Source organism: Orycteropus afer, unplaced genomic scaffold (assembly GCF_000298275.1).
Source record: "Orycteropus afer afer isolate SDZICR_OR568_19922 unplaced genomic scaffold, OryAfe1.0 scaffold00637, whole genome shotgun sequence".
Lineage (NCBI taxonomy): Eukaryota > Metazoa > Chordata > Mammalia > Tubulidentata > Orycteropodidae > Orycteropus > Orycteropus afer.
Window position 1 is genome coordinate 1,309,749 of NW_006922224.1, and position 23,457 is coordinate 1,333,205.

The following is a 23,457-nucleotide window of genomic DNA, read 5'->3' on the forward strand; positions in this document are numbered from 1 at the left end:
AAAAAAAAAAAAAATCCAAACCCACTGCTGGCAAGTTAATTCTGGCTCATAGCAACCCCCATAGGGTTTCCAAGACTGTAAGTCTTTTTCTTTTTTCCCTCAGGGTTTTATTTTATTTTTAAAATTTTTTTATTGCAGTTTGGGTGCAAATTTACATAACAAGCTTGTTTTACATGTGATAGTTCATGTACATCTGATTTCACAGCCCCAATTACTGTCCCCAACCATAAAAACTCTCCTGCCCTCTCCCCCTGTGACCACGCCCTCCCTGTGCCCTTCTCATCTGTGCATTCCTATCTGTCCAGCTTTCCTTCTATGTGAGTGCTACCCCTCTGATGTCTCATGGATGATTGATCCAAGGCATGCATCTCCCTAGATAAGGTGGGTGCATCAACCTGGGGGAAGTGTTCTGTATGTAGATCTTTCTACTGTTGGGCTGAGAGCCAATCCATGTAAGTGAGTCCATTTCTAGGCCCAAAGGGTAACCCAGGGCCATAGTCTTATGGATTCCACCAGTCTCCCTCTGACCAGTAATTCTGGTCATTTTTGTGTTTTTGAATTTTTTTCCACATTTTTCCTCCCACTCTATCCAGGATCTCCAGATTTGATCTTTTTCCAAGTGATTGGCATCGGTAGCCAGGCACCGTCTAGTTCATCTGGTCTTGGGTCATGGAAGCTAATGTCCTTGTAGTCCTTCTTATCTTTGGATTGTTTCCAGGTGACTTTGATCTTCTTTGCTCTTCTTTGCTCCAGATAAGAGAAGACCAATAGTTGCATCTTAGATGGCCTCTCGAAGGCTTTTAAGACCCCATTTGCTACTCACCAAATTAGGTTGTAGAACAAAAGTTTTATGAACTATGTGTGCCAATTGAGCATGATGTCCCCTGAGACTGTGGTCCTGAACCCCCAGGCTTGATGATTCTCTCTCACAAGATGTTTGGTTGTTTCTGAGAAGTTACTCCAACCCTGTCTTCTGTTGCTTCTGTGATGTATGTGGCTAATGTTGTAGCACAAGTGCATATGTAAGATTATCTGTAGCCACATCTATCCTTAGTCTAGGGTGTATTCCTGTTCACCCAACCCCATCTGCTCTTCTCACCTCTCTACCCATTAATCCGTAGCCTGGAATTTGGTGCTAGTCGTACTGCAGTGTTGTGTATGTAATAGTATTTCCCTTTGTTGTCCATATCTTTTGTGTATATTTCAGTGTCTTTCCTTTCCCCATTGTCACCTTGCTGGTCACAGACTCTTTCCATACCATTTCTCACCTCACCCAAATCGACATGTGACGATCAAATAGTCTGAGATTTTCTTTCCCCTTCCCTCCCATCCTTGGTAACCAACAAAGTGAGTTTCCTTCCCTGAATAAACTTTCCTTGACTTTTCACAATAGTGGGCTCATACAGTATTTGTCCTTCTCTGATTAACTTATTTCACTCAGCATAATGTCCTCTAAATTCATCCATGTTTCAAGATGATTCATGTATTCTTCATTATTCTTTAATGTTGCATGGTATTCCGTTATATGAATGTACCATAGTTTTATTATCTAATAATCTGTTGATGGGCATTTTGGTTGTTTCCATCTCATTGCTATAGTGAATTGTGCTGCAGTGAACATGGGTGTGCATATGTCTGTTCATGTTCTGTCTCTCACCTCTTTAGGATATATTCCTAGTAATGGAATTGCTGGATCAAACAGTATTTCTATTTTCAGTTTTTTAAAGAAATGCCATACAATTTTCCACAATGGTTGTACCATTTTGCAGTCTCACCAGCAGTTTATGAGAGTTCCAATCTCTCCACAGCCTTGTCAACATTTATTTTCTGTCTTATTGAACTTTGCTATTATTGCTGGGGTGAGATGATATCTAATTGTTGTTTTGATTTGCATGTCTCTAAGGTGTTCGGGTAGTGTAGTGCCTAAGGCATTTGACTGCTAAACAGAAGGCTGGTGGTTCAAACCCATCAGCCACTCCTCAGAAGGAAGGTTGGGCAATCTACTTCCATAGTGATACCACCTCGGAAACCCAAGGAGGGGTCACGATCAGTCAGGTTCGACTCGATGCCAGTGAGTTTTGGTTTTATAAAACTGTTGTAGAGTTGTCTGTTTTTCCTTTCAATTCAGTTAATATTTACTTTATGTATTTTGGAGTTTTTCGTTGGGTGTATTAATATTTATTATGCCAATGTTCTCATGGTCAGTTGACCCTTTTAGCCTCATATAGTTTCCTTCTTTGTCCCTTATGTTGTTTTTCACCTTGAAGTCTACTTTATTAGAAATTAATACTGCCACTCCTGCTGTGGTTTTGGTTGCCATTACCCTAATATATTTTTTCCACCCCTTAATTTTTAATTTATTTTTATCTTTGTCTCTCTTGTAGGCAACATATCAATGGATCTTCTGTTCTTAATCCAATCTGTCACTCTATTTCTCTTGACTGATGCATTTATTTAGTCTGTTCACATTGAGTGTAATCAGTGATATGTATGAATTTATTGGTGTCATTCTATTGTGTTTTTTGTTGTGTTGTTGGTGAATTTTCCTTGATCCGACTATTTTTCTGTGCTGAGTTCATTTTGTTATCAAGTGTTTTTTCTCTTTTCTTCATTATTGTTGGTTTTGTGCTTACTAAGCTCTTATACTTTTCTTTTTTTCTGAGTTTGCTTAGGATTGTTAATTATCTTTTTGGTTACCCTGAGGTAAATTCTTACTGGAACAGTCTGTTCTATAAAGACATTGTCCTGTCTTCATCTCCATTTGGAAGTTTTGTAATTAAAAGTTTTATTCCCTCTATTTGCTTTGTTGCTGGTGTCATCTGCAGATTGACTCCCTTATTTCTCTATGTACATTTCTTATGAGCTTATTTTGAGGATCTTTTTCTGGTTTGGTTTCCGAGTAGTGGTGTCAAGCATCTTGATTTTAATTTGTTATTCTCTGTTGTGGGTTCTCTATTGGAAAGAGTCTCTTTAACATTTCTTGTAGGGCTGAGCTGATTTTCACAAATCCCCTTAATTTTGTTTGTTTGAGAATGTCTTGTTTTCACCCTCATATTTGAGGGACAGTTTGGCTGGATATACAATTCTTGGTTGGTGATTCCTTTCCTTCAAGACTTCATATATGCCATCCTACTGCCTTCTTGCCTGAATGGTTTCTGCTGAGAAATCAGAGCTTAGTCTTAATTGGCTGTCCATTGTAGGTGACATTTTGTTTTTCCCGAGCTGCTCCCAAGATTCTTTCTTTGTCTTTGGTTTTAGAAAATTTGATTTTGATATGTCTTGTGAGTTTCTCTTAGGATCTATCTTATATGGGGTTCATTGTGCTTCTTGGATGAATATCCTTTCTTCCTTCATGATATGTGGAAAATTTTCTGTTAGCAAGTCTTCAACAATTTTCTCAGGTTTTTTTTTTTTTTTTTTTTTTTTTAATCTCCTCTTGTTCTGGTATTCCAATCAGGTGTATGTTGTTTCTTTTCATGTCATCACATATAACTCTTAATTCTCTTCATTTCTTTTAAATCTTTTTTCTGATTTTTCTCCATACAGGCTGGCATTAAGGGATATGTCTTCTAGCTAAGAAATAAATGTGTTCTTCAGACAGTTCTAGTCTACTCTTTTATCCTTCCACTGCGCTATCTCCATAATTTTAGTGTTCATCTTCTGGATTTCTAATTGCTGTTTTTCTATGTGTTCTAATTGTGTATTTATCTTGTTATTTTGTTCTTGAATTATTTTCCTGAATTCTTCCAGGCTATTATTTGTCTTCTCATTGTTTCTATTTATGGTTTCCTTGAGCTCTTGGAGGGTCCTATATTTGTACCTTCTGAATTCCTTCTCATATGGTTCTATTGCTTGTTCTTCCTCTAAAACACATAAATAATTCTTTACTCTGGACTTTTGTTTCTATTATTGTGTCCTGTTTTTCTGTTTGATTTGAGGTTGTCTGTTGTTTCCTAAACATTTTGCAGTTGTCTTTAATTTTTAGCTATGTATTGATTTGCTTCACCCTGATTTTATGTTTTACTATATCTGGGTGTGTGTAGCAGGTGTACTTCTTAGGTTATTAACTCAACTGTACTGGGTCACTCTCCAGCTATCTCTGTGTTGGTGTAATCAATGGTGGGATTGTGGGTGCAGATCTCTATTTGTTGTGAATAGGATTTGGTGTTAGGATGGACAGGTGTTGTCTACCCTCTGTCATTGATCATGTGGCACAGGAGCTACTGCTGTTACCAATCTATTGGATGAGGTGTTCTGTGTAGTAGGTACAGTTGCCTAGTGGAGGCAACTCCTGTTGAATGAAGCAGGGAGAAAAGGAAAAATTAAAAAAAATTTAAAAAAACCTCCAGAAGCAAACCTCAGCATAAAAAAGCAGAAAGAGTTTTCTACATTTGGGCCACGATAATTCAGTCAGCAATTCAGGCACAGGCAGGGCAGCCTGGGGCCTTTTGGGGGCCTCTGTTAAAAATGGTATCCAGCTGTCAATCAAAGATTTGTCGTTAAACTCTGAGAGTAGTCCCAAAGGAAAGAGTGTTACCCCTCCCTGGGTGGACTGACAAGCCGCAAAAACCCAGTGCATAGATCCAATCCGAGCCACAAAGGGTTTCCAGGAGATGCCATGCACCCGCTCCAGGGCTCTGCCTACTCAGAGGGCACTTCTCCCTTTGTCCCACTCTGCTCCGTACTCCCTGGCCACCCAAGTCAAGGGGGAGGAGTCCCAATCTGTTTCCCAGTAAGATCTTCACTCCCCCTCAAAGTCCTAGCTCACCCCAGAAAAGCTCATGGTGCAGCTTTTCTGTGTCTGCAGCGCCTGTGAGTTCTGCAGTGTTTTTGTTTTTTTTCTTTTGGTTGACTTGCCTATTTTCCCCAGTTGTTTAACATGCTCTCTTTCTTTGCTTTCACTAGATCTAATACTTTATCTTCTTAGTTGCTCATAACTCCAGTATCTTTATTTGTAACCACTTTACCTAGTTGCCCTGGGTCTCAGATGGAAAAGGGAGTGATCATGCATATTATCTGTATGATGCTGTCTTCCAAAAGCCATATGGAAGGCTCTCAATCAAGTGTATACTGAATGAATGAATATTTTTCTTCCTTGCTATGGTCCAAGAGCACTGTCTGCTCAGAGTCTGCCCTGTCCTGTCCTCTGCAGTGTTGCATCCTCCTCCTCAGAATCTTTTTTCTCTCCTCTTCTCTTCCCTTTCCTCTCAACCCTGCTCTTTCTAACCTCATCATTTATGCAGCAATATTTACCAGCAAGGCTCAGCAAAATACGGACAGTTTAATGGAAGTCTTCAATGCCTGGCCCCAATGCAGGGACTCTAGCGGCAGAAATCTTAGAATCCCCAGCAAGTTGGGGTAGAGGAAAGGGGGCAGGATGAAGATTCTGCAGCTGAGCCCTTGTCAGGGTCTGCAGGCCCAGCCAGTTACCCGTCCTCTGTGCTTCAGGCTCTCCTGGCCTCTCCTTAGCTGGCTTTTGTCATTCAGAACAAGTTGTAGCAAGAAGTTTTCAAAACTCTTAGTGGGAACATCCAGGAAGCTCCTGAGGCTTGGGATCCAAGCTGAGGTCCTCCACTGCCTCCTTGGGAGCAAGCAGCCCGGATACACCGGAGTAGAGTGTAGGACTGTTCAGTCTCCATATAACTGAATAGAGTTTAAAACAGAATGTGATGGAGAGGGAGACATGAGGATTTAGTGCTAATTCATGAATCCCAAGGGCTGACTCACACCTGGGCCTCAGAAGCATGTGGCCTGGCAAAATGAAGGACAGGAGGCTCTGTGTTAGACACCCCTCCAGCTTAGATCTCTGCTCTTCCCTTGCACTTCCAATGGTATCTCAACTCCTTACCTGGACTGTAAAGCCAAGATCGTTGGGTATTTCTACTTTTTGTAGGTTGAAGAGCTTCTGTGCAATCTGAATAGCATTTTATATGATACAGTGAAAATGAGGGAATTTCATGAAGATCCTGAGATGCTTATGGACCTCATGTACAGGTAAGCTTTTCTGGAAAAATCAAAAGGGGCTCACTGGAGGGTCTAGGATTTGTCACTGTGGAGTCCTTACTAATGTGATGTTCACGGGCAATATGGATACACTGTTTTGGATGACAGCCAGTAGAAATTAATAGAAATTAAACACTCAGAGTGGGTTGACCCATCTATAAGTTTTCGAAACCACCCCCTAATTCAAAGCGAGGAACTTATTTTGTAACAGTGTCTTCTACTTTTCGGATTCCTGGGTGGTGTAAATAGTGAATGTGTTTGACTGCTAACCAATAGGTTGGCAGTTTGAGTCCACCCAGAGGCACCGCAGAGGAAAGGCCTGGCAGTCAGTTTCTAAAAATTCAGCCATTGAACACTGTGGAGCACAGCTCTGCTCTGACACACACTGGGCCACCATCAGTCGGTCGACTCCCTGACAACTGGTTTATCTTCCACCTCCCACAGAGTGAGAGAAAAAAAGATCAATTGTTATGTAAATTATTTCCTAGATAGTTTTTGTTCTAATCATATCCTAACACAGCTATTAGTTTGACTTTAGCAATCATGTTGTACTCTGTAGTTTAAAATCCATCCTTGCAGTCTTGGTTCAGGAGAAACTATTTACAAAGGAAGAATGGTCCTGATGCATATCGTAAGAGGGGAAATACTTTTGTGTTCTGTTGTTATTTTGAAAGGAACAAAAAGGAATCCGTTAAAATCTACATCACCTATCAGGTGTGTTTTCTCATAAAGTTTTTTTTTTTTTTTTTGATTGTTGTTGTTTTGTACCATTCAGTAGATTTCAACTCAAAGCAAACCCATGCAACAGAGTAGAACTGCCCCATATGGTTTTCTAGGCTGTAATCTTTGTGGGAGCAGATCACCAAGTCTTTTTCCCACAGAGCTTTTGGTGGTTTGAACTGCCTACCTTTCGATAGGCAGCCAAGTGCTTAAGCATTGTACCACCAGGGCTGCTGTAAGTTTTTACTAAATGATGTTTTGTTGGCTCTAGCTCACCTAGACATGGCATGAAAACAGCTAGGTTGATAAATATTTGCCTTTTCTCTCATGTTTTAAATATGTAGCAAAATTTGGGGGGAGAAGATATGACTGAAGGGAAAAAGTTGCTACACACAGTAGAATAATAGTGTCACAGACCGGTTGTCTTTCTCATTCTGTCGTCAGAATTGCCAAGAGCTACCAGACTTCTCCTGACCTGCGGCTGACCTGGCTGCAGAACATGGCAGAGAAGCACACCAAGAGGAGGTGCTACACGGAGGCCGCCATGTGCCTGGTGCATGCAGCTGCCCTGGTGGCCGAGTACCTGAGCATGCTGGAGGACCACAGCTACCTGCCCGTGGGCAGCGTCAGCTTTCAGGTGCAGAGTGAGCTCAGCTTTTAATTTGGAGCAGTGGTTCTCAAAGGGAGGCAATTTCGCAGTCCCTAGGGAGCACTTGGAGACATTTTTGGTGTCACAACTAGGGGTGTGGGGAGGGTGCTACTGCCATCTAGTGGGTAGAGGCCAGGGATGCTGCTGAACATCCTAAGTACACAGGACATCCCTCTCACAAAGAATTATCCAGCCTCGAACGTCAATAGTACCAATCCTTTTACCATGTTATTTGTTTATTTATTTTTGTTTACTATAATAATACCCATCCTACTTCCATAGTGACACTGCCTCGGAAACCCAAGGAGGGGTCGCTATGAGTCGGGTTTGACTCTACGGCACATAACAACAACAACATAATAATACCCTAAGGCATCTGACTGGTAACCAGAATGTTGGTGGCTCAAACCCACCAGCTGCTCCACATGAGGAAGATGAGGCAATCTACTTTCGTAAAGATTTACAGCTTTAGAAACCCAATGGGGGTTGCTATGAGTCAGAATCTAATTGATGGCAGTGGGTTTGGTTTTGGTTTTTGGTATAATAATAATTGAAGTTGACAAGGATTTCATTTTGCTTGAATTTAATCAACACCCATGGAAGCAACAGTCAGGAAATCAACTGATATATTGCACTGGGCAAATCTGTTGCAAAAGACCTCTTTAAAGTGTTAAAGAGCAAAGATGTCACTTTGAAGACTAAGATGCTTCTGAACCAAGCAGTGGCCTTTCAGTTGCCTCATATGCATTTGAAAGCTGGAAAATGAATAAGAAAGACTGAAGAAGAGTTGATGCCTTTGAATTTTGTTGGTGAAGAATACTGAAAATACCATGGAGTGCCAGAAAAACAAATACATTTGTTTTGGAAGAAGTCTAGCCGGAATACTCCTTAGAAACAAAGATGGCAAGAGTTTGCCTCTTATACTTTGGACATGTTTTTGGGAGGAACCAGTCCCTGGAAAAGGACATCATGCATGATAATGTAGATGATCAGTGAAAAAGAGGAAGACCCTTAATGGGATGGATTCACACAGTGACTTCAACAATGGGCTCAAGCATTGCAACACTTGGGAAGATGGCACAGGACCAGGCAGTGTTTCGTTCAACTGTATATGAAGTCACTCTGAGACGGAACTGACTCAATGGCACCTAACAACAACAACAACATAATAATAATAATAATAATAGTCAATTGCTATCGAATCAACTCTGATTCACGATGACCCCATGTGTATCAGAGGAGAACTGTGGTCCGTAAGGTTTTTAATGCCTGGTTTTTCAGAAGTAGATCATCAGGCATTTCTTCTGAGGCACCTCTGGGCAGACATGAACCTCCATTCTTTCTGTTAGCAGCCGAGTATGTTCACTGTTTGTACCACCCAGAGACTCCAATAATAATGATGATGTCTACAGTATTACCACCTACATTATAATATTATTACATAATATAGCATTACTATTATAATAAGTGGTGTTGTTGTTGTTATGTGCCATCAAATTGGACCCGACTCATAGCAACCCATCCTTGAGTTTCTAAGACGATATCACTGTGGAAGTAGATTGCCCAACCTTCCTTCCAAGGAGTGGCTGGTAGGTTTGAACCGCCAGCCTTCTGGTTAGCAGTCAAGTGCCTTAGGCACTACGATATCAGAGCTCTGTTGTTGTTGTTATTATGTGCCATTGAGTTGGACCTGACTCATAGCGAACCCTCCTTGGGTTTCCGAGGCAGTATCATTATGGAAGTAGATTGCCCAACCTTCCTTCCAAGGACTGGCTGGTGGGTTTGAACTGCCAGCCTTCTGGTTAACAGTCAAGTGCCTCCTTAGGCACTAAGCTACCAGAGCTAGTAAGTGATAATACTATAATAACAATAATGTTTACCATACCCCCCCCCGCCAAGAAAAAAACCCCAAACTCACTGCCATTGAGTTAGATCCAACTCATGGCGACCCCTCCTTGGATTCTTTCTGAGGCGGTATCTCTATGGAAGTAGATTGCCCAATCTTCCTTCTGAGGAGTGGCTGGTGAGTTTGAACCACCAGCCTTCTGGTTAGCAAATACCTTAGGCACTATGCCACCAGAACTCCCAGTATTTACCATATATAGTCCTAATGATACATAGAGTCTGTAGGCAGTTAGACACTCCGAAACACGTTGACACCCAGTATTTCATTTGACCCTGCTCTAAAATCTGTGAAGCCGACTGATACATAAGATAATAGCACGGCCATCCCACAGATGAAGAAACTGAGAGAAGAAGCAGTTTTCTCAGGTCTTTTAAACTCTTTCTTTGGTCTCAGAGACTTGTGATTGGCACAGTAGACTGACCACCATAAAAGTTTTTCCAAACACTGGAGAAATGTTTATCCTTATGGCCTATTCCTTAGTTCCACTCCCTAACTCTTTAATCAAAATCAAGAATGAACCAAATGAACCTGGGATGGAAAATGAGAAAGGCTGAAAATGACCCATAATTGGCAAGGAACTTGTCTGCTAGACCTGAGAGTTGGCTTCGACTGGTGTGGTAGCCAGTTGGATAGTTTGTACTGAATAGTCTAATGTGGTCTTTAAAATCAAGACAAAAACCAGTTGTGTAAGGACTTTTTTTTAAGATGCAATCTTTGGATATGACCATCCCTGAAACCATGAGCAATACAGCACCAGTAATAAAAGCTCTTTTTAGGCAAGATGCCCAAAGTCATCTACAGCTGTTTGCATTATTCATGTGTGAATTTACGGGACTGATTTTATGAAAGGCTTTGTTTCATTATTGTCCTTCCCACACAATTTTGTGATGTTGTCTGTGTGAACCAGAACAAGAAGACAGTTCCAAGTCACTTTCCCAGGCCTAGAGGATAAGTCACCAAAATACTGCTGGTAGAGCAGACTTCCTGGTTTCCTACGACCTGTACATCTGCCAAGCCGGGTACTGTTGCTTCTGACTGACTCCTCTTTCCTATGGTCTCCACTAACAAAAACATGTGTTCCATGACTCCATTCCCAGCAAATCAATTTATTCTCAATCAGGAAGCCTTGTTATATGCTCCTCTAAAGCCAATAGTTAAATTCTCATCCAAAAGCATAAAAAATATTACATCGGATTTTTAAATTGCATAAAAGTGAATGAGAAAATTATAAAAACTATTTTAGATTTGTCTCCTCCTTTTTTTTTTTTAACTTTGGCCATGAGTATTATCAAGAATAAATGGTGTAATACTACTCTTTTAAAGGAGCTCTGGTAGCGTAATGCCTAAGGCACTTGACTGCTAACCAGAAGGCTGATGGTTCAAAACTTGATGGCACATTAACAATAAAAACTCTTTTAAACTCAAAACTGTCGTCGAGTGAAATCTGACTCATAGCGACCCCTCCTTGGGTTTCTGGGGCAGTATCACTATGGAAGTAGATTGCCCAACCTTCCTTCCATGGAATGGCTGGTGGGTTTGAACTGGCAGCCTTCTGGTTAGCAGTCAAGTGCCTTAGGCACTATGCTACCAGAGCTCCCACTACTATTTTAATCCCCAGGTAATCTTTCAGTTTATCACTTAAGGTTGGATTGTGTCCTTTTTTTGTTTCAACAACTGAAAGATTTCTTATTATTTTTTATGCCTCATACCCAACTCAACGTGCTTTTATGTATTTTAATTTTGTTGTAGTAAATATATAAATACATAAAAGCACATTTGCCATCTCACCATCCTTTACGTGTACAAGTCAATGACTGACTTGTGTTCGTGTGGAGCAGCCATCACCGTTATCCATTTCCCAGTTTGTGCCTCACCCCTAACAGAAGCCCAGTGACCCCTAAACAATGGGGTCCCTTTTCTGCCTCCCTCCCTAGAGGGAGATCACTATCTACTTAGGTCTGTATATACTCTCCTATTCTAGATATTTCATATAAGTGAAATCATACATTTGTCCTTTTGTGATTGACTTAGTTCACTCAGCGTGATGTTTTCCAGGTTCATCCATGTTGTAGCATGTACCAGGGCTTCATTCCTCTTTATGGCTGAGTAATATTCCACTATATATATGTGCCATATTTGATATCTCTGTTGACAGACCCAATGAATATATTTTAATTATTTAAATGTTAGTTACATGTTGTAATTTATTTCTGGGTTTAGTAAGCCTTACTATGTTAAGTTTGTCTAGCAGTCAGTTGATTTGCTTATGACAAGACGTACTAACATGAGATAGAATGGATATTCCAGAGCTAACAGGAAGACTTCACATTGCCCCTGCATGGGGCATATGGCTCTATCTTCTTATATCTCTACCCATTCATTCATTATTTTAGATAATGTCTACTGAGCACTTATTCTGCCCCATTGATTTTAATTTCTAGCCATTGAAAGAGACATCATATAATCAACTAGCCCATTCTTATTCAGTTACAATTATGATAAACAATGTTTAAAAGAAGCATAAGATGCTATGAGCATCTTTCTTTCTTTCTAACTTTTTACTGTGATTTGGGTCCAATTTTACAAAACAAATTCGTTTTACATTGAACAGTTCATACACATTTTGTTTTGCAAACAATGTAACAGCTTTCCTCCTACCTCCTGCCTGTGGTTAGTTACCCTTTCCCAGTGTCCTTCTAACTATGCATTCCTGTCTGCCTGGCTTTCTTCTGTGCAAATACTGCCCTTCTGATCTCCCAAGGTTGACTGTTCCAGGGAGTGCATAGGCCTGTCTGTTGTTTGGCTGAGAGTTAAGCCACGGATTGAGTCCAATTCCAGGCCTGAAGGGTGATTCAGGACCATAGTCTTGAGGGTACTGTGAGTGTTTCTAATATGACCTAGTCTAGAGTCATGAGGCATTGGTGGTTCATTGGTAGATTTCTCACCTCCCACATGGGAGACCTAGGTTCGATTCCTGGCTAATGCATTCCATCCTCAGCCACCAAGTGTTTGTCAGTGGAGGCTTGCCTGTTGCTGTGATGCTAAACAAGTTTCAGCAGAGCTTCCATACTAAGACAGACTAGGAGGAAAGGCCTGGTGGTCTACATCCAAGAATCAGACAGTGAAAGCCCTCTGAATCACAATGGTCTGATCCACAACCAATCATGAGGATGGCGCAGGACTGGGCAGCATTTTGTTACATCGTGCATGAATGGGATCATCCTGAGTCAAGGCCAACCCTTGGCAGCTGCCAACAACAACAATGTAGCAGATCAGAGAAAACTCAGCAGGATGGGGAAGGGAAACCAGAAGGAAGAGGGAAGCATGACAGCTTCATGAACATGGGGAGGTAGGTGTGCTCAGATGTAGAAGAGAAGCCTAAAGATGCTGAGGCCTATGCATGCATTCCCTTTTCTTTTAAAGGAGACATGCCGAGTAAGTCTGCACATGTGCAGTTGCAAATGACAGAACACCGAACCTGACTGCCCTAAGCCAAAAATCTATTTTATCAACTCACCTGTGGATGGGAGCAGAGAGCACTCCCTTCAGGCCAGGCTGGCCCTGGGGCTCAAACAGTGCTACCACCACTTCCTGCCTCTGCTTTCTGCTTCCTTATCCACAGGCTCTTGTACTGGCCCAAGTCCAGGAGAAAAGATATACTCACCTTCAGTTGCTAAGGAATTCTCAAAGCATCTTATTGGGTCTAACTAGGTCATGTGCTCATCCCTGATCCAATCATAATGGCCAGGGAAATGTAGTGCTCTGATTGGCTGAGCCCAGGTGAGGGCCACACATGGAGTTAGGGGTAGTTCCCCAGAAGAAAGTCGGTATGCTTGACCTTAGAAGGATGAAGACCGTCTGCGCATGATTAATAGCAGATGCTTGGTGTTGCTTTCTTAAACACTGTTTGCATTTTTGACCTTCTACTGCTATAGTAGAATTGGGCCTTTGGAAAAGAATTAGATAGTGGAGAGAAATTAATCTATGCAAGGAAAAGAGCTTTGAGACCAGTGATTTCCAAGAAACTGAGCTATCTCAAGTTCTGTGCCCCTGGGGGTAATACTTATTTCACAAATGTGGACTAGGATGCTGTGACTTTTACCTCCTGAATTCTGAAGCCAGGATAGTCTTCCCAAAATGTGTTCTCTCTGACTACAGCTAAAAGGGCTACAAAATTCAAGTCTGTTCCTCTACATGTGGAAAATTGCATACAATTCTGGTAGTATTGGTTTCCTGGCTATTAGATTCTTTTCAGCTGAATCTTTTGGATCTTCTGTTATGTCCAATTCAGAAGCATCAGCATAGAGAAGCCAGGTTTGGAAAAAAGACTGGTGGCAAAAGATTCTGAGAATCCCCTGGATTCCTACAACTGTGTTTCACTATCAGATGTGAAAGGACAGGGTAGAGACAGCTGCCTCCTTGTTGCTTTCTTCAGGAGCTTCTTTTTTATTGTTGTTGGAAATATACACAGCAAAACATATACCAGTTCAACAGTTTCTGTGTGTACATTTATTACATTCTTCAAATTGTACAGCCATTCTCAGTTGTCTCCTCATTGATGGTTAAAGTTGAGTCACTTGATCTTGTGAGCTAGGCCAGGAGGTTTTATCTTAACAAGCCAACTCTGTGCTGAAAGAACTTTGATGCCACATCCAAACTCTATGGGAAAGAGTGCTCTAGTTCATTACTTATGTCTGCCATGAGCACAGGAACAGGGTGACGTGTGCACTACTTGTTTGTGATCCCTAAGCTCAGATGAGGGAGCTCTGGTAGCATAGTGCCTAAGGCACTTGACTGCTCACCAGAAGGCTTACGGTTCAAACCTACCAGCCACTCCTTGGAAGGAGGGTTGGGCAACCCTACTTCTGTAGTGATACTGCCTCGGAAACCCAAGGTGTTGCTGTGAGTCGGGGCTGACTTGACAGCACACAACAACAACAACACAACAAGCTCAGATGATGTCTTAGTGTGGGGTCTCAGGAAGAGCAAAACCAGTGAGATGTATATGTTGAGAGAGTGAGTGAGAAAGAGAGAGAGCAGCAGGCTGGAGACCTCTGCTGGCTCCCAGATTGTGAGGGCTAACAAATCCAGTATCTGGCCAGAGACTTCTGCAGGCTTATGTCCCAGGAACTAGAGTTCAGATGATGAGAAGAGGGCAAGGTAAAGGGAGAGAGAGGAAGAATAAACATGAGCTTGGCCAGAATATCCACTTACATACTAAGAACAGGCCACACCCCCAAGGAAACTCCTCTTTCAACTGATTGTCTGCTCACATCCCATAACAAAATGACTGGACTTCCACATTCAGGACATCAGCTCAGGCAGGTCCTTCCTTGTCATAGCCCCACAGTTCCTTGGCATTCCTCAATGTGTGTGTTCCCCTGTGGGTCTCCCTGTCTGTTCTCTTCTTCTGTAACTCAGAAGGGATGAGGTTCAGGATCCCCCTACTCTGGTATGGCCTCATTAGCATAACAAAAGAAAGCCCCTATTTCCAACCTGGGCCATATTTATAAGTGCAGGGTAAGAATTTCAACAGGTATTTTTTTGAGAACAGAATCGTATCCATAACAGTGTACAAAGTGCCATCCCGGGATGTGACCTCACGCACATCCCGGGATGTGACCTCATGATTACATAGTGACTGCCAAACCACTGAGAACATACCCAAGCCAAGTTGACACATAGCATTAACCATCACTAAAGGCTCTTTCTCCATTCCATGATCCACCTGCATTTCTTCCACGGCTGAGAGCTAGGTGGAAGAAAATGGCTCCTGACCTATGAAGAGTATGGGAATCACTGCCAGGGCCAAGAAAAGTAGGGAAGTGGGGGCAAGTAGAGCACTCAGGGTGCAAAATTTAAGGAGGTGCTGAGTCTCAGTGTTGAGCAAGCACAGGGTTGGCACAGATGCTACCCTGAAAGGGAGTGCCTCCTTAAATTTTGCACCCTGGGCATTTCACTTCCTTCCACTTGGTCCTGTCCCTGGTCTTTGGATTTCCTGCTAGAGTTCTACCCTCTTTAGTTTATATAAAGGTGTACTGTGTGTGGAAAGGAACAGATTGTTTGAGGCAAGACGTCAGTAAATGCTGTATCTCTGTAAAAGAACTGTATGCCTTGTCAGGTAGATTAACACAAGTACATCAACTGATGTTATATTTTGGTAGATGTCCTAATGGTCCTAAAGGTCCTTGGGAAAAGGTAGGGGGCAGTGGTGGCTTAGTAGTAGAATTCTTACTTTCCATGCAGGAGTTGTTGTTGTCATGTGCCATTGAGTCAGACCCAACTCATAGCGACCCCTCCTTGGGTTTCTGAAGCGGTATCACTACAGAAGTAGATTGCCCAACCGGGTTCAATTCCCGGCCCATGGACCTCATTTACCACCTGTCTGTCAGTGGAGGGTTACATGTTGTGATGCCAAACAGGTTTCAGTGGAGCTTCCGGACTAAGACAGACTAGGAAGAAAAACCTGGCAACCTACTCCTGAAATTCAGTGAATGAGAAGCCTATGGACCACAATGTCCAATCCTGTTGTGCATGGGGTCACCATGCATTGGGGACACAACAATAGCAGCAGCAACAGGGAAAGTGTAATTATTAGAAAAGAAAACTGAGTTTTGAAGACCAGTTGCTCAGTGTGTCCTTTCAGAATGTGTGATGGCCAGAACCTCTCCTGGGTGGAATTACAGATCTTGCATTACTACAGGCTGCAGGTATTTTGAGCCTCCTCATCCCTTCTTTTTGGGTTCCACTCTTTAGCCTGGTTCTCCTGTGATCCCTTTCAGAACATCTCTTCCAACGTGCTGGAGGAATCTGCAGTCTCTGATGACACCCTGTCACCAGATGAAGATGGTGTGTGCTCGGGCCGGTACTTCACAGAGAGCGGCCTGGTGGGCCTTCTGGAGCAGGCCGCCGAGCTCTTCAGCACGGTCAGTGCCCACCTTGGTCTCCTGGGGCTACTATTACACCATAATTGGGTGACTTCAAGACCAGAAATGCATTGTCTCATGGTTCTGGAAGCTGGACTTCCACATTCAGGACATCAGCTCAGGCAGGTCCTTCCTTGTCATAGCCCCACAGTTCCTTGGCATTCCTCAATGTGTGTGTTCCCCTGTGGGTCTCCCTGTCTGTTCTCTTCTTCTGTAACTCAGAAGGGATGAGGTTCAGGATCCCCCTACTCTGGTATGGCCTCATTAGCATAACAAAAGAAAGCCCCTATTTCCAACCTGGGCCATATTTATAAGTGCAGGGTAAGAATTTCAACAGGTATTTTTTTGAGAACAGAATCGTATCCATAACAGTGTACAAAGTGCCATCCCGGGATGTGACCTCACGCACCAGAAACTCTGGTTTCTGTGATCTTAACGGCCAAGTCAGCAGCACTTCATGATGTCACTGCCAGGGCCCAGCAGGCACCTCCAGGGCCAGGTGTGCAAGGCAAGGCCTGGCTGGGAGGACTTTGATGTACCTAAATTACACCATCTCACTGAGGGAGCGAGGGAGATGGCTTTTCATCAGTGTAACTTCTAGTTTTCGCTGCACGCTGGGCAGCAGTTTTACAGTATGATTTTCATTCAATAAGGGTGGAAACAAAGCCACAGAGAGGTGAAGTGGCATGCCCAGGGTTACACAATAAATGACAAGGCATGTTTGCTCTGTTATCTACTTTCTCCCATTGAGAAAACGTGGAGAGGAGCCACTGGGGCCAGGGGGAAGGCATACATAGACAATGTCTGTCTTAGGATTGTTACAACCCAGGACCAGCTCAGAGAAATGTGGAGAGTCACTGAGACCCCCAGCTCGTTATCCTCGTTCTGGGTGTAAACACTCCTAACAAGAGAGTTTATGGCATTGAGATTCAGGGCAGTGGAGAGAGTCTCTTGCTCTTTTTCATTTTAATAATCCCCACTGCCCCTAGATTTTAAACCAAGTTAATATTTAATATAGAGCCCTGGTGGTGCAGTGGTTAAGCAGTTGGCTGCTAACCAAAAGATTGGCAGTTTGAACCCACCAACCGTTTCATGGGAGAAAAGACCTGATGATCTGTTCCCATAACAAGGATGACAGCCTAGGAAACCATCCTAGGGCAGTATCACTCTGTCACATAGAGTCTGTGAGTGAGAATCAACTCAAAGACACCCAACACCCACAGCAATATTTAATACTTAAGGACACTGAGCTGATCTGATTTCATTTTCATTCTTATATTATTCTTTCTTTTCTGTCTCTCCTGTTTGTTCCCTATAACTTCTGTGTATTCCATTTACTGTTTTAGCTATCATCTCTCTCCCTCTCTCTCCCCGCTCCTTCTCTCTTTCTCTCTCTCCCTCCCTACTTTTCCTTTGTAGAGTCAGAAAAGTCCAGGATACTCTTGTTTTGCCTGAACTTCAAGAAGTTCAGGAAAGTGAGCTCCTTGGAACCCTCCTGACTCATTCTAGGCAAACACTAAGCACCTGGCTATGGCAGTTCCTGGTGAAATTAAAATGCTCTAAGATTGCCTTTCTGAATCAGTTCAGTCCTGCTGCGCCTCCCTCTCCTGCTTTTGTTTTGTTTTTTTCTGCTTGAAAACCCTTCCCCTGTGCACAACATGGTGCAGGGCCATTTGAGTTTCCTGTAGTCTGACCTAAGGCCGTCTCAATGACAGGAGTAGGTTCAGACCTCACACCTGCCTGTAAAACAAGTGGTGTGGACAGTACATCCATTCCCAAGTATATTGTGTGGACAATGAACTCTGCAGGTTCTTAAGTTTCCAGTGCACTGAATTCTGTCGACCTTCTTTCTGTTTCGGCAAGGGGGGCTTGTATGAAACAGTTAATGAGGTGTACAAGCTGGTCATCCCCATCCTGGAAGCACACAGAGACTTCCGGAAGCTGACCTCCACTCACAACAAGCTGCAGAAGGCCTTTGACAGCATCATAAACAAGGTAGGTACCAATCCTCACCAGCACTTCCTGGAACCTGGCAACAGACAACCCTGTTCTGAAGATGCGTACCCCCCTTCCTCTCTAGCAAACAATTTATCTTGAGCACATCTGTACATTAGCAGGGCAGTGGTGGGCCAGTGGTAGAATTCTTGCCTTCCATACAGAAGACCCCTGGTTTGATTCCCAGCCAGTGCCCCTCATGTGCAGCCACCACCTGCCTGTCAGTGGAGGTTTGGTGATGCTGTGATGCTGACCGTGTTTCAGTGGAGGTTCCAGATGAAGAGAGAGTAGGAAGAAAGGCCTTGTGATCTGCTTCTGAAAATTAGCCCATGGATACCCTGTGGATCACAACAGTCTGATCCACAACCAGTCATGCAAATGCTACAGGACTGGGCTGTGTTTTGTTCCATTGTGTGTGGGGTCACCATGAGTTAGGGGCCAACTTGACAACAGTTCATAACAATAATGTCATTACAGTAGCTATCAGCTACCAGAGAAGGGCTGGGAGTAGACGGGATCAGAAGTCAGGGTGTGTATGAAGAAAGTCTGAATCATAACCAGGAAATGTGGTGCTTGAACATTTCTCTTAGAAAGATCAGCACAAGGCCAGTCCCCATGAGGCAGAGGTTAAAGATGTCCCAAATGTCCAAACTACCATACCATTCCATCATTTCAGACATTAACTCTTCCTCCTCCTCTCAGTAATCTTCCCCATCTTGGGGTTCTGTATTTCTCTGTAATGCCTCACAGAACTCACAGACACCCAGGGGATCATCTCACATAGTGGTGGTAGAGGCTGGGAAGCTGGCAGGCTGGCAAGTCCCAGGTCTGTAAGTAGGTCTGGAGGATTCTCCCAGTTCTTGGCGTTTGATGAACCTCAATCAGCAGATCGGATGACGGCTGCTGTCTCAAATCCAGGGGAGAGATAATGATGAGCCAAAATGCAGAACCAGAGCAAGAGGAGGGTCAACCTTCCCAGAAGATTCATATGTATAACCTCAAGGAAGCTAAGGGTGATGATTTGAGTTATACCCTCTAGCAAGGCAGGACTCAAGCTATGTCCCACCTGTGCTGCTCCAACAGAAATAACCCAAGTGGTTGGTTTAACAATCAGGAGCTACTCAGTTGCTCATGGCAAATTCCACCACAGAGCCAATTGCCAGTCATTATAGGGAATGACTGCTACTAGCTGCCCAGCCAAGTTGACACCTGACCTTAACTACCACACCACCCTAAACAGGCATAGGTCATAGGATTTACAATACATCACCAAATGAAGGACAATGGCTAGAAGGGCCACATCAGGCAATTCACTGCACATGGGAATTGCTTTAAAGTCACTTAGAAGTTCTAGATATCGTTCATGGGATTACTCTACTTACTATTCCCCAAGTTGATTCTATACACATTACACTCTTTTTAAAGGAAAGATTTTTGTTTATATTAACATAGGAATAAAATGCTTAGCATTACTCCTGCACTTGGTAACCCAATGGACATTACATGGCTAAGGAGAGGTTTTCTTATTTGCTTCATCAGGGGCATAAGAGAATGTTTGGAACCTACTTCCGAGTTGGTTTCTATGGATCCAAATTTGGGGATTTGGATGAGCAGGAATTTGTGTACAAAGAGCCTGCAATTACCAAGCTTCCTGAGATCTCTCATAGACTAGAGGTAAGCAAAGTGTGTGTGCTTGACAATGCATATTTTACAATAAACAAGATGGAGTGGCTCCTTAGAGGTTGTGTTACAAAATGCAGGTAATGGTTCATCACTGATCTATATGAACTTTTTTCACACTGCATTTATAACATGAAGGTATTAGTTGAGGTCATGTGGTAAAGCAAGATTTGGACAGCTTTCCTCTAAGATCCTGTGTCTTCTTTTCAATGTTGGTGAATTTATAGTGTGAGCATTTATTTTCCAGACTCGTTTTGCAAAATTCCATCCATGTCTTATGCTTTCTTATAACCCTGTCCAAATCTTAGTAATAAAGCTTGCGACTTTCAGGTTATCATCTTGATTTTAAAGGAATCTGGCTGAATTACCAAATGACCCCTACTAAATGCTTCAGCCATTGGTTTCTTGTCACTGTGGGACAGATCCCACTTCTGACACCAAAGAGATGCTCAACAGTAGTGTATAGGGCTCTGGGGCAGCTAAATGCTTAGTATAAATTCTGTACTTGGTAACCCAGTGGACATTTTACATAGCTAAGGAGAGGTTTTCTTATTTGCTTCATCAGGACCAGGCAGTGTTTCGTTCTGTTGTGTATAGGGTTGCTCTTCCTGCTGATTCAAGGAGGCTCCTATTTGGAGCATCAGGGCCAGTGACCCTAACTCCAACCTATCATTTACATTAGATCTCTAATATCCCAGAATAGAGCAACACATTTTTGAAGAAAGGATGGTAAGGATGAGAAAAAAGAGAAACAGCATGAAGAGGAGTCAGAAGTAAGATCGAAGTTGAAAGGGCCAGGCACTAAGAACTCAGGAAGAAAGCCAAACAAAGCCCACTCAGGCTGGGTCACTGTAGTCCCCTAAGCTGACACTTCATGCTCTTTTGCTATTGCTTTAAATTTATTCTCTTTCATGGCTCTAAAACTTAAAACACTTTCAATGCTTAATATTCACAACAGTATCCATCCATGCCAGATAAGACAAGGAAATTTTATGCTTACTTGACTCAAAAAGGAATCCCTGGGTGGTACAAATGGTGAATGGATGAACTTAGTTCTAACCGAAAGGTTAGAGGTTTGAGTCTACACGGAGTCACCTTGGAAGAAAGGCCTGGTAATCTGCTTCTGAAAAATCAGCCATTGAAAACTCTGTGGAGCACAGGTCTACTCAGACACATTTAAGATTGCTTTGAGTTGGAGTTGACTGAACAGCAACTGGTTAGTGGGAAAACAGTATTAGACAGAGAACCAAATGGTTGGGATCTGTTCCTAGTTCTCCTACTTATGAGCTGAGTAACTCTGAGCAAGTTTCCCAACTTCCCTGGGCCATGGTTCCTTTGAGTCTTAAAAACAACAAAAACTAAAATAAACAACAATAACAATAATAATAAAATAGTTGTCCTCAAGTCACTTCTAACTCGTGGAGAACCCCTGTGGGTCAGAGCAGAACTGTGCGCCACAGGTTTTCAATGGCTGATTTTTTGGAAGGAGATTGCCAGAACTTTCTTTCAAGGCACTTCTGGGTAGACTCAAACCTTCACACTTTTGTTTAGCAGCCAAGTGCATTACCATTTGCACCACCCAACTACTCCTTACTTAGGACTAGAGGCATGTATTTTGTCTTCTTGTGCACTGTGGTTTGCCATATTGTGGGAAATCTGGTGACTTCCAAGTTTCCACCATTCAAATGTTGCTATTAGGTGCTGTCAAGTTGCCTCCAACTCATAGCAAACCTATGCACAACAGAACAAAACACTGCCTGGTCCTGAGCCAGCCTCATTATCCTTGCTTTACCTGAGCCCATCATTGCAGCCACTGTGTCAATCCATTTCATTGAAGTCCTTCCTCTTTTTTGTTGACCCTCCACTTTACCAAGCATGCTTCTCCAGGGAATAGTCCCTTCTGACATGACCAAAGTAGGTGAGATGAAGTCTGGCCATTCTTGTTTCCAAGGAGCATTCTGGCTTCACTTCCTCCAGGACAGATTTCTTCATTCTGACAGTCCATAGTATTTTCAATATTCTTCACTAACACCACAACTCAAAAGCATCAACTCTTCTTCTGTCTTCCTTATTCATTGTCCAGCTCTCACATGCATATGAGGCAATTGAAAATACCATGGCTTGGGTTGGCCACACTTTATTCTTTAAGGAGACATCTTTGCTCTCCAGCACTTGAAAGAAGCCTTTTGAAGCAGATTTGCCCAATGCAATATGTCTTCTGATGTCTTGTCTTGACTGCTGCATCCATTGGTGTTGATTGTAGAACCAAGTGATGTGAAATCTTTGACAACTTTAATCTTTTCTCCATTTATCATGATGCTGCTTATTGGTCCAGTTGTCAGGACTTTTGTTTTCTTTATACTGAGGTGTAATCCATACTGCAGACTGCAATCTTTCATTTTCATCAGTAAGTGCTTCAAGCCATCCTCACTTTCAGCAAGCAAAGTTGTATCATCTGTGTATTATAGGTTGTTAATGAGTCTTTCTCCAATCCTAATGCTATGTTCTTCATATAGTCCAGCTTCTCGGATTATTTGCTCAGCATACAGATTGAACAAGTTTGATGAAAAGATACAACCCTGACGCACTGCCTTCCTGATTTTAAACCATGCAGTATCCCCTTGTTCTGTTCAAACGAAAGCCTCCTCGTCTGTGTACAGGTTCCTCATGAGCACAATTAAGTGTTCTGGAATTCCCATTCTTCTCAATGTTATCCATAATTTGTTATGATCCACACAATCTAATGCTTTTGCGTAGTCAATAAAACACAAGTAAACATCTTTCTGGTATTCTTTGCTTTCAAGCCAGGATGCATCTGTCATCAGCAATGTCAGCACAAATAAACTCACTGCCTTGGAGTCGAATCCAACTCATAGCGACCCCTCCTTGGGTTTCCGAGGCAGTATCACTATGGAAGTAGATTGCCCAACCTTCCTTCCGAGGAGTGGCTGGTGGGTTTGAGCTTCCAGCATTCTGGTTAACAGTCAAGTGCCTTAGGCATTTTGCCACCAGAGCTCCTTCAGTACAAATAATGAGAAGTAAATAGTGCCATCTAAGAAGAACTGCCTTAGAAAATATGACGTTGGTTAAAAATATGACATTGGTTGAAGTCAAGGCCAAGCTTATGTATTGTAGGATGCACTGCTGAACTTCCTTATTACATTTTTATTTTTGTCTCAGGAAATGCTAAATTTTCTCATTAGCTCAGGAAGACTTTCAGTGATCAACGAGCAAATGCTATCTTACACTCATTACAAACAGATTCAACTTCTGAGAAGACAAAGAAGTTTATTGCATTAAAATGACCTTTATGAACTGTTGGCTTCTCTTACCTAGGCATTCTATGGGCAGTGTTTTGGTGCAGAATTTGTGGAAGTGATCAAAGACTCGACACCAGTGGACAAAACCAAGTTGGATCCTAACAAGGTATGGAGACAATTTGCACAAAATGATCATCAGGCTTTGAGTCCCCTTATTTTGCCCTAAGAACATAAAATGACCTCTTCTAGCTGGGCTCTCTGAGTCACTTAAATGCAGCCAGACAGTCTTGTTCAGGCCTCACCTACTATTTGGTTAGA

General features: G+C 42.6%; 1 protein-coding gene across 1 annotated transcript in view; it reads left to right on the forward strand.

Moving 5' to 3' along the window:
* LOC103210666 (dedicator of cytokinesis protein 8) overlaps nt 1-23,457 on the forward strand; it is a 249,080-nt gene that overhangs the window by 207,181 nt on the left and 18,442 nt on the right. Inside the window, exons 37-42 of the mRNA XM_007956577.1 lie at nt 5,894-5,994; nt 7,168-7,360; nt 16,061-16,204; nt 18,068-18,199; nt 19,739-19,873; nt 23,216-23,305. Of these exons, the coding sequence (XP_007954768.1) occupies nt 5,894-5,994; nt 7,168-7,360; nt 16,061-16,204; nt 18,068-18,199; nt 19,739-19,873; nt 23,216-23,305 (795 nt within the window). The remainder of the gene's footprint in view (nt 1-5,893; nt 5,995-7,167; nt 7,361-16,060; nt 16,205-18,067; nt 18,200-19,738; nt 19,874-23,215; nt 23,306-23,457) is intronic.